The sequence below is a fragment of the Uranotaenia lowii genome, chromosome 1 (assembly GCF_029784155.1).
Source record: "Uranotaenia lowii strain MFRU-FL chromosome 1, ASM2978415v1, whole genome shotgun sequence".
NCBI lineage: Eukaryota > Metazoa > Arthropoda > Insecta > Diptera > Culicidae > Uranotaenia > Uranotaenia lowii.
In genome coordinates, this window is record NC_073691.1 from 18565532 (window position 1) to 18576652 (window position 11121).

The 11121-nt window shown below is 36.1% G+C and overlaps 1 protein-coding gene across 1 annotated transcript; it reads left to right on the forward strand.

Annotated features, from left to right (window-relative positions):
* Positions 1 to 6901: 6901 nt before the first annotated feature.
* LOC129738844 (uncharacterized) lies at positions 6902 to 8299 on the forward strand. Its single transcript, XM_055730150.1, has 2 exons — positions 6902 to 7391; positions 7454 to 8299. The coding sequence occupies exons 1-2, from the start codon at positions 7364 to 7366 to the stop codon at positions 7834 to 7836; spliced, it is 411 nt and encodes a 136-aa protein (XP_055586125.1). The 5' UTR covers positions 6902 to 7363; the 3' UTR covers positions 7837 to 8299.
* Positions 8300 to 11121: the final 2822 nt, after the last annotated feature.

Below are 11121 nucleotides of genomic sequence, written 5' to 3' on the forward strand. Positions count from 1 at the left end.
ACTTATGTACTTTCCTTAGATTGAAGCTTCGATCCATACCACTCCACCAGCGATGGCATTCTAGTAACTCCAAAGTGTGTAAAGTGGAGTTCTTGAATCAGTCGCTGTCGGAGAACATCCGTTATGTTATTTCGTATGACTCGAAACAAACAGCCATTACCTACCTTCCTAAGTGTCCGGCGCGTAAGGCTGAGATAAAAGATATCCACTCCTGTTGATCCGGAACCAGTGTCTTCACTTGCCGCCAGCCAAGGATTGCGTCAACTGTGCGGATTTCAGCGGCTATACTACTATACTATACTACGGCTAAACTGGGTCTGCCTCTTCTTCGATGCCCATCTGGACTCCAGTCAAGCGCCTCTCTATAAATCTCGTTCTCATCTCTTCGCAGCGTGTGCTCAATCCATCTCCACTTACGTTCCTGAATCTCGATTTCTAGCGCCTTTTGATGACATCGGCGATGAAGCTACACGTTTGAGTTCCAGTTGCCAGGCCACCTAGCGCGGATAATATTCCGCAGACAGGCATTCACAAAAAAGTTTTCGCGTGTCGTCACCGCATATGTGCACCAAGTTTCGCACCCGTACAGCAATACGGTTTTGACGTTTGATTTGAAGATTCGGCTATTTGTTCGTAGAGAGATCTGGCGTGAGCGCCAGATGTTTCGAAGATTCGCAAACGCAAATCGGGCCTTTCTGATCCGATACTGATACTGGAAGCACTTCACTTTCTCAACCTGTTGTCAAGCTACCATGAAATTGAAAGGATTTTCTGTGTTGATTTCCATCGACTTGATCTTTCCGACATTTACTTTGAGATCTGCTGCCTTGAAGCTTTCGGTGAGGTCGACGAGGTTGCTCTGCATGTCTTGTTGTTTTTGGGCGAGCAAAACAATATCGTAAGCAAAGTGAAGGTCGTTCAGTTGTTCCATTGTTGTAGGATTACACGGCAATTCTCAGTTTGGTCTACAATCTATCGATCCAGTCAAGATCTCAAACAGCCATTGTGCAGCGAGAATTCCGTTTGGAGAATCAGAAATCTGTCAGGCATCAACAATTTTCCAGCTTTTTAAATCTTGGATAAATGTACTCACCTAGTGGTTAAGATCTTAGAGCCAAAAAAAAATGGCTCTAAGATCTTAAGATCATTCCATGCCTCAAGATTGTTCCACAGCCTTAAGACTACTTACTGTAGCTCAGTTTTTTTAGCGAGAAGACCATCCTCAAGCCTCAACATCATGTTCAGGCCTTGAAAATATCAAAGACTGTCCTCTGGCCTTAAGACTGTTCGCTATAGACTTAAGAACACTTTTGGAATTTGAAAGCCTTGAGCCTTGGGATCACACTTTGACCTGTAAACTTCGACATCGATACCAAATGTTTCGTTAATTCCCAGCTGTTCTGTCACCTCGCTTCAACGTGGTTTTCATCCAATTTAATTCAAGCTGTCCTCTCAATTCGGTTCGAGGCGTTTTCTTTCCATTTACTTACACTTGTCCTCTCAAACCGCTCGAGTTTTCCTTTTCAACTAGCTGTCTTCTCAACTCGCTTATAGGTGGTTTTTTTTAACCTTCCAAAGCCGTTCGCTAAATATCTGTTTCGGGGAAATATGAGTTGTAATTTGATTTCGTTCTCCTGGCTGTAAATGTTAACCGATTTTGATGATATTATATTCATTGTGTAGGTAATTTATTCTAATTACTCAACATTTCAAAATAAAGTCGATATGTATTACCAGGTTTTCAGAAACTGGTTCAGAAAGTTAAAAATCCGAAAAATCAATTTTATTTTTAAAATACTCATAACTTCTGACAGCTTTTCTGTATTTAATTATTTCATTGATGTTTGAAATTGTCAAGAATCCATCTGTCCGACAATGTATAGATATTTTGGGGTCCAATGAAAGTTTTTACCGCTATGACAGATCTTCCGGTAGAAAAAAGTCTTACTTTAAAAAAACGACATCCAGTTTTCGCTTTGCTTAGCTGTATTTCATTTCTCAATGAACCGATTTTAAAAACTCAAATTTTAGTTTTTTGGCTTTAATTTGATCATTATTTTCATAGAACATACTTGGCCTGTCAAAACTACCAGTTCATCAGTATATTGGAATGATGATAAAGATGTTTGAAATATGCGCTTCGGGTCATATTGACCCGAACGGCTTTGGAGGGTTAAATGTATTTCGAAATATCGTTGATCCAACCCACTTGATCACCAAGCCTTTTAAATAACTTCAAGCTGTCCTCACAAAACCGGATAGAATTTTTTTTACTGTGCTGTCCTCTCGACTCGACGCTCACACTCAGTTCAGTTTTTGGTCGTGCTGGAAGCTCTTCTGGAACTTTGGCTTCACCTTCATCCGACTTGAGCGATTCATCGAGAAGAATTGGAGTGCGGTTCCGCACCATCTTCCGGTTTTGGCACTGCTTCATCGGCTTGAGGTACAGGTCGTGGAGGCTGCTGAATTTCAAGACCAAATCCATACAGGTAACGGAGATTCAGAATCGGATTCCACCTCTTCGGAAGGACGTGTGCGGCGCTAATTGGCATGGGACCTGATGAGACGTTGGGATTCTTTAAGATGAACGTTGTAATTCACGTTGTCAATCCGCTCGATGACCACCTCCGGCTTTCCAGGACCAACAGTTCTTGTGATGTACCTGCGCGTAAACTATGTCACCGGGCTTAAACTGTTTCGAGAAGGCACCATGTTTTCGGTTGAATGTTTCAGTTAGGCGGTTCATCACGAAGCTGGGCTTCACTCGAGTTCGCTCCGAAGGAAGTAGAAGCGAAGGCGTTTGAAGAGCATCTTCGAGAGTTTCTACCTTGATTGATGTTCAATCATCGACGTGTCTTCCTTCAGATTGGCGAGGCGTTGAAACTCGTCACTAAGCGACTGAAGAGATTTCAAACCGCTGACGAATACCAAACACTTGAAGTGGTCCAGAGTGAGATTCTGGAACTCGAAATCCTCGCATGCACGGTTCACCTTACCGCCGTAATCGATGATGTCGTCCATATCGTATTTAACAATCTGGAAACACTGGAAACGCTTTCGGAACTTGGAAACCTGGCTGCCGAAAATTTGCTTCAAGGTTGATACCGTTTCTCGGAAATCGATTTCCTTGGGAAATGCAGGCAGAATATAGCTGAGGTAGCGGCTTTGGGAAAAAGTATCCAATCTGCGGAACAGCAGTCGGACCTTCGCTGCATCGTCCAACTGCCGTGCGGAAAAACCATCGCTGGAGTGTCAATCCGTTTTATTGATCGTAAACGAATTCGAAAATGTTTGACGAAAGGAGTTTGTTCCGCATTCTGTTGCTGAGACTGCTGCTGGTTCGTCAAACGTTCGAGCAACCGTAGGATTGCAAGCTGGATGTCGGCTTGGCCTTGACTGGAACCGGTTTGACCGAGGTTGGATTCTCCTCCCATTTCGACGGACTATATGTCTGTTCAATCAACTCTAGTCGAAACGGGTCGAAACCAGTAGAAATGGATTGACAGTTGATCACCTGTCTCTTTCCAATTGACTTCGACCGATTTCTACCAAGTCGAAACTAATCCTGCTGCCGAGCTGGATTGGTTTCGACTAGTTTCAACTCGCTCCATTGAACAACGACCTGACTTGTTTCGACCAAAACATTGGCTCGTTGAACATCTATCAGTTGACAGAAACCAGTTGAAACCGATTTTTACTAACGATTGAACGAAGCTTATCTTGATAGATTTGTTCGAATCCTTGTCGCCTATAATGTTACGTCTTGAAGTTACTTTTATTGGACTGATTTGTATGAAAATTTGATTGAACTAACTAAATTTTCACTCCATGTGCTTGATGTCAAAGTCATGGATTGCCTCGATAAACTTTATGTTTTCAGGATTGCTTCGATGTAACACGGTTTATACAGTGAGCGAAATAAGAATAGCACCACTATGTGTTTTGCTTGTTAAAATATGAGTGATTGAAAATCACCAAAATTTTCCTCTATAAATTGTTTTGAATTGTTTAACGGATAAATCAAGCATAAGTTTACTTTTATTGGACGTTGCAATTTGCGTTGAGGACCAAAAATATGATAAAAGGTTGCGAAATAAGAATAGAACCACTTGTGTTTTTCAACAAAAACAAGATTATTTCTAAAAATTTACTTTGTAAAAGTGAATAATAATGCTTCTACGAATTATTTGAATAGATAACTGTATTTTAAGGAGTTTTCTAGAATTTCAACAATTTTCAAAGGTTTTAAAAGGGGGTTTTAAGAGATGCTCTTCTAGCGTTTAGGAATTCGTTGAAGCATTATTGTTCACTTTAACAAAGTAAATTTTTAGAAATAATCTTGTCTTTGTTGAAAAACACAAGGCGTGCTATTCTTATTTCGCACCCTTATTTCATATTTTTGGTCCTCAACGCCAATTGCAACGTCCAATAAAAGTAAACTTATGCTTGATTTATCCGTTAAACAATTCGAAATAATTTATAGAAGAAAATTTTGGTGATTTTCAAACATTCATATTTTAACAAGCAAAACACATAGTGGTGCTATTCTTATTTCGCTCACTGTATAGGTTTTTTTTTGTAAAAATAAAACAACGTAAAATCTAAAACTCTAAAAAGGTTAGATCTCACCAAATAAGTTGCATCGAGAGAATTCACATTCTTCACTGATTCGGATCCGTTCGTCTTTAAGGTGCATTTACAGTTCTTTCGAACGTGAAAATGAAAAAACTTATATTCTTCAAAAACTCGACTATGCTGCATTTCATGGCTGCGAAACTAGGTGGAATAGATGCGGAATGGTTGAACGATTATTTTTGAACTGATTTCCTTGTTCAAAGCCCTTTAATATTAATTTTATTTCAATTCCCCCGATTTTCACTGCGGAATATTTTTTCCACGTTCACTGACATTCCGCTCGAAGTGTAAACGCACTGAGCGAACGTGAAAACGGAAAACGAACAAGAGTGGTGAATATAAATTCCGCGTTCATTTTCACGTCCGAATGGCAATGTGCATTCTGAAAACATTTTTCACCGATGACGGAAAAATTTTTGCTTCATAAAAAATTAGTTTTTTAATTTGTAAGCACATTTGAAGGCAATTAAAGGCTTAAAATACTACGAGTTTGAAATGAAACGCATATACGATATTTTTTTTTTAACTTTAAAACCCGCTTGGGCATCATTTAATTGCACCTGTTGGAAGAGTTTCTCGACGAATAAATGTACCTGTCTGTTGGAAGAGCTTCTCAACGAATAAATGTAAATGAGGATCATCGAATGGCCAGAGTCCATTGAAATAAACAAAAATAGATTCCGCTTTGTTCAAATGTGTGCTTCAGAAAAGGTATGGAAATAATTACAAAATTTATGAAATCATTCAAAAATAATGTGTTTTAATGAGAACTGAAAAGCAGAAAAATTAACGAACAAAAGTGTACTGATGCATTTTAATTAAATAAAAACCTTTTCAATTGTTTCACTAATTAAAAGTAATTTTGAAATTTTTGTTTGTCAATTTTTAATCAAGAACAAAAAATGGCTATTTTGTAGAAGTTATATTCATAACGTCCTTTCAATAAGTTTTTCAAAAGAAACGAATCGCTAAAGCTCGTTATTACTCCTTGATCGATAAATACTTTTTGGGAGTACTTTAAATTCATAAAATTTAATTTAAATTCATTGTATTCAAAGATAAGAACTTTGGGATTATTTGATTAAATCAATCGTTTGCAAAGCTGAATATGGTTTGAAGAAGAACAATATGTTTTTTTGAGAAAATTGAATTTAAATTTGAGCATTGGTTCGACAAGTATCGATCAAAACATTGGTTGAATGATCTGTCATTTTCCGATCGAAACCAATTTCTACCCGCAGTTGAACAAACCTCTTACTAATTTTGAAGATTTGACCGATTTGACATTTCACTGCGGAAGATTTTTTCACTGTGGTGAGTTCACGTTCACGTTCGAGTTCGAGTTCACAAGAACTGTAAACCAGGCTTTAGTTGGCAGGAGCAAGACTGATGATGTTTTGATACTGGGTCCTATTGCTACCGAAACTTCTGAAGCCGTTTTGCCGCTACTCACGTCTTTCCGGTGTATGAAATATCTACGAGATTTTCCCGTTTGATACAGTTCACTTCACAATTGGTTCACAATATTTACGTTCGCAGTTGTTACAATCAGCTGGATTCCATGTTATATTGTCCATGGTATTTATTCTATTTTTTACTTCAGAAAAACACTTATTTTACGGAGCGAAAATTTTGACGTCCTTGCAAGGCAACGCCTACTTCAACTCTTTCACTGATTAACTTTAATTTTTTTCCCTAAACTATTAATATTTCTTAAAGTCAGCTATAACCTTATATATTTTAAATCACTGCAGGAAAATACTTGAGCCTAGTGACTTATTCTAAGTAACTTAAATTTTCCGGTACATAAGCTAAAACCTTCTTCATTTGGAAAGTTGTTTTTTTGCTTCAAAAAAGATGTCCTGGAGGGAGAAAAACTTTTCAAGAACTTCCGAAACCACAACAATTTTCCACACTTCACGGAGAAAAAAGACGGTAGTTGTTCCAATTATTTCAGCTTTTTATACCAATAATCGAAATGCAGTTGATTTTTTCGCATTCAACTACTTTTATAATAGATTCAACTACAAACTTCTAATTGTCCTTACGCAATCAACTATCAATATAATGCATTCAACTGTATGATTTATTTTATGCATTCAACTATACATACAATAGATTCAACTACAAACTGCTGATTGACCTTATGCAATCAACTATGAATATAATAGATTCAATTGTAATGGTATAATTGATTCAATTGTAATGGTATAACTGATTCAACTGTAGATATGATAAGTTCAACTACGATTGTATGATTGACTATAGGCATTCAACTATAAATATAATAGATTCAACTGTAGTGGTATAATTGATTCAACTGTAAATATGATAGATTCAACTGTAGTGGTATAATTGATTCAAATGTAAATATGATAGATTCAACTACAATTGTATCATTGATTTTAGGCATTCAACTATAAATATAATAGATTCAACTGTGGTCGTATAATTGATTCAACTGTAAATATGATAGATTCAACTGTAGTGGTATAATTGATTCAATTGTAAATATGATAGATTGAACTACATATGTATGATTGATTCTAGGTATTGAAACATAAATATAGTAAATGAAACTTGATTGTTATGATAGATTCTAGAATCTAGAATTTACAATAAATATATTTGGTTTAACTGGCATCAATGTTTAGATTTTTCTCTTGCCGCCATTTCAGTTATTTACATTCGCCGCGGGAGGAGACAAATTTTTTTTGCCGTACCAGAAATGAGTCTTGCAGATTCGGATACGGATGGTAATTAATATTAAACGTTAAAATGTTTTTGTCCAAGTTCATCCGAATTGTTGTAATTTCAGGTAGCATGCGGGAAGCAGACGGAAGAAATACTGGAGCAGCTAGAGGTTCAAGAATGATTTCTCCGGAACAAAATTCCTCTTCATCGACTTCTGAATCGTCAGCTCCGGCCATCATCGGAACAACCACAGACTACTCGCCGAACCCAAAGCCACCGCTAGCACTCGAAAAGGATACGAACATTATTGGAAGGCAAGTTTCCGGTTGTTCTACCGAAGGCAACATGCCATACAGTGGCAACGGGGGATCCGGTTTCCGTAGCTCCTTTAATGGACGCGTTCCATTCACTCGTATGCTTTCCAGCAACCCTAGCAGTGATCGGCGCTCCGGGAATGCCGGTGCTGAAATCTATCCTATTTCGGCATCTTCGTCGATTGCCAGCTAGTGGATCCAAAATAATCCAACTGAAGAAGAAGGTTTTGGTGCAGCTCGCGCTTCGGTGATTTTAACTACCATCACCATCATCATCATTTCCAGAATCACCAGCCACGGTTCTCGAATAATCATGGTTATGATGGTTATTTTATGGAGGTGATGGAGGTTTAAGTTTGTTTACACATTAAAATGATAAATTAATTTTAAGAAATACAATGTTCCTACTCTTTTGGTAGCTTTTATTTCGGAACCCAAAATTAAAGGTTCTGAGCCTAGTAAAAACCTATAAAACTTCCGAAATCTAACTTTTTTTTAATTGTATACATGAAATAAATCAAATAAAATAAGCTTTTAATTCTATAATACACAATAATTGAATCGACTACAAATATAATTGAATCAACTATTTTTGTATAATTAAATTTACTATATATATAATTGAATCAATCATACAATCAAAGTTGAATCTATCATATTAATGGTAGAATGAAGAAATTCAATCATACATATGTAGTAGAATCTATGATATTTATAGTTGAGTGCGAAAAATCAATCATATCGGTATAATTGAATCTATTATATGCATTGTTGGACACAAAAAAACAATCCGAAAATCAATTGTATATATAATTGAAAGTTTGATATTTATAGTTAGCCGAGAATTAATCAGAAATATGATTGAATAAAAGTGGGTTATTGTTAAAAATACTATACTTTTTTCTCCGTGTTCACTTCACTCTTTCTTGTTGGTTCTGGTCAAGCACTGGAAAGTCCTCCTACAAGGATGTCCGTGCTAGTGACCACCGTTTAAGCCTAGCAAAAACCACAAATTTTGTAGAAGTTTTATGCATAGAATTCGATTTTTTTTTAAATTCAAACTAGAAACTGATTTCGTTATTGAATCAAGTCTGAATTTTCGTTTAGAGGGTCTGAATTTTCAATATTTAGCGACTTCATGTTTTTGGTGGAAAAATTCAAGAACAAATGGACAAGTAATTTGAAAAAGTTCGAACAGCACCCGGAAATTCGCCTCCAAGTTGGGCGCTCTCATGTAGTTATGTTTTCTATCTAATTGCGAAGCAACAATAAACACTGACTCAACTAGGCTAGCACAATAGGAAGAGCGTCTAGAAAAAGGAAGAACGGAAAGGCCACACAAGTTGAATTTTTAACTATATATATATTTAGTAAAATTCGACTATGAAGTATACTATCTATCGGATGAGTGCGACAACAGAAAAAAACCTAATTAGTATCAAACTAAAAACTAAAACATCAACAAAAGACATCTCGATGACACTCGGTTTAGTGAATTCAAATCCGGTTTCTATTTACATATAAAAAAGGAAAGGAAATTAGAACAGAAACTTGCATCCATTATTCATTGATTGGTCAGACGCAACAGCGAGAAATAAACATCGTGTGAAAAAACTCACGAAACTTCTTCTCGGTCGAGATTTTGATTGTGTACATAACTGATAGATTTTACTCTAGTTAAAAGAAGAACAAAAAAATCAACTTACAACACCACTAGACAAAACAAAAAAAAAAGCCATTTCTTATTAGCACTCATTCAACCTCAATCAATCGAGAGAGAAAGTAAAAATTTGCCAAGAACGCCACTGTTAATTTCTCTTTTTTGTTCTGTTGCTGCGGCAAACCGAAAAGCTCAAGTGCGCCCCCAGTGTAAATAATTTTAACCCTCCTTCGCCATCTGGTGGAATCTGTACGAAACGTGGACAGCAAGTGTAGTAACACAAGTCGAGTGCCAGAGGGCGACAGCACTTCTCTCCAAGTTTTCAGATGTTGGGGCTCGTTTCCATCTTCTTCGTTCCCAATTTCAAATGTTGGGGCTCGTTTCCAGCAGAAAAACGCTTTTCTTTGTTTTTCGAAAAATAAAAACTGTCACATCCAAACGAAACCGAAAAAAAGGTTTGGCGCAAATGTTTGAACTAAAAAAAAAAACAAACAAAAATGAACGCGATCAACCAGCAAACATTTGCACACATATACTTTTACTTAGATAAAATTTCCTATTACAATCATCCCTAGCCAGTAGGTTTTTTGCACAGTTGTGCGAATAATAATTAATATTATAACCTGTTTTTTCTTAAACAACAATCCTCCAGAACAGAGGATGAAACCCTATGTAGAGGACTAAACTAGAGAAGAGTTGTGCCAAATGTAATAGGCCAACTAGTTGAAATAGAAGAAAGAAACAAAAAAAGTCGCATCATACTTATTGAATACGTTAGGTTATGAATAAAAAAAAAAATAAGTGAAAGAAAATTTTATACATGCATAAGTCATTTTTTTACCTTAGGAAAAAGTAAATAATAATTATAAAGAAAAACAAAAACTAGGTTCAGAAAGAAAATCAGACGAACAAGTAAACGAACGTGAAATTGAGAGTCTTTGTACAGAAGTTTGAGAAAACTTAAAGTTTTGGCATCCCTAGTTCAACTACCGAGAGGAAAAACGCCTAAACTAAAACACAAGAAGGAATACAAAAAAAAAAGTTCAAACGGAAACTGAAAAATCAAACCAAATAACAATCGCACGAAGCTTGAAGAAAAAAACATGTGGGAAAGAATGGCAAATCAAAATTCCTTAATTAAAAACAGAAAAACCAACCAACACTTCCAAAAATTGACAAAAATTTGTAACAATTAATTTCTTTTGATAATCCAACTTGATGATTGTGTTCAGACAATTCGAATTTCAACTGAGATTAAAATTACAAATTTAGAATTGATTTCAGATTTTCGATTCAGATGTCGAATTCAGATTTCAGATTCAGTTTCCAGATTCTTGAATCTCAGAATCAAAATCAGATTTCAGATGTAGAATTCGGATTCAGATTTCAGATTCAGGACTGAAATTCAGATTCAGATTTCAGATTCAGATTTCAGATTCAGGACTGAAACTCAGATTTAGATTTCAGATTCAGATTTCAGATTCAGATTTCAGTTTCAGATTTCAGATTCAGATTTCAGATTCAGATTTCAGTTTCAGATTTCAGATTCAGATTTCAGATTCAGATTTCAGATTCAGATTTCAGATTTCAGATTCAGATTTCAGATTCAGATTTCAGATTCAGATTTCAGATTTCAGATTCAGATTTCAGATTTAGATTTCAGATTCAGATTTCAGATTTAGATTTCCGATTCAGATTTCAGATTCAGATTTCAGATTCAGATTTCAGATTCAGATTTCAGATTCAGATTTCAGATTCAGATTTCAGATTCAGATTTCAGATTCAGATTTCCAGATTCAGATTTCAGATTCAGATTTC

Bases quoted from the DNA above. Each gene is read 5' to 3' on its own strand.
- LOC129738844 (XM_055730150.1), top strand. From the start codon at position 7,364: ATGAGTCTTGCAGATTCGGATACGGATG. The intron at 7,392-7,453 runs GTAATTAATATT...TTGTAATTTCAG, and splicing joins TGCAGATTCGGATACGGATG to GTAGCATGCGGGAAGCAGAC.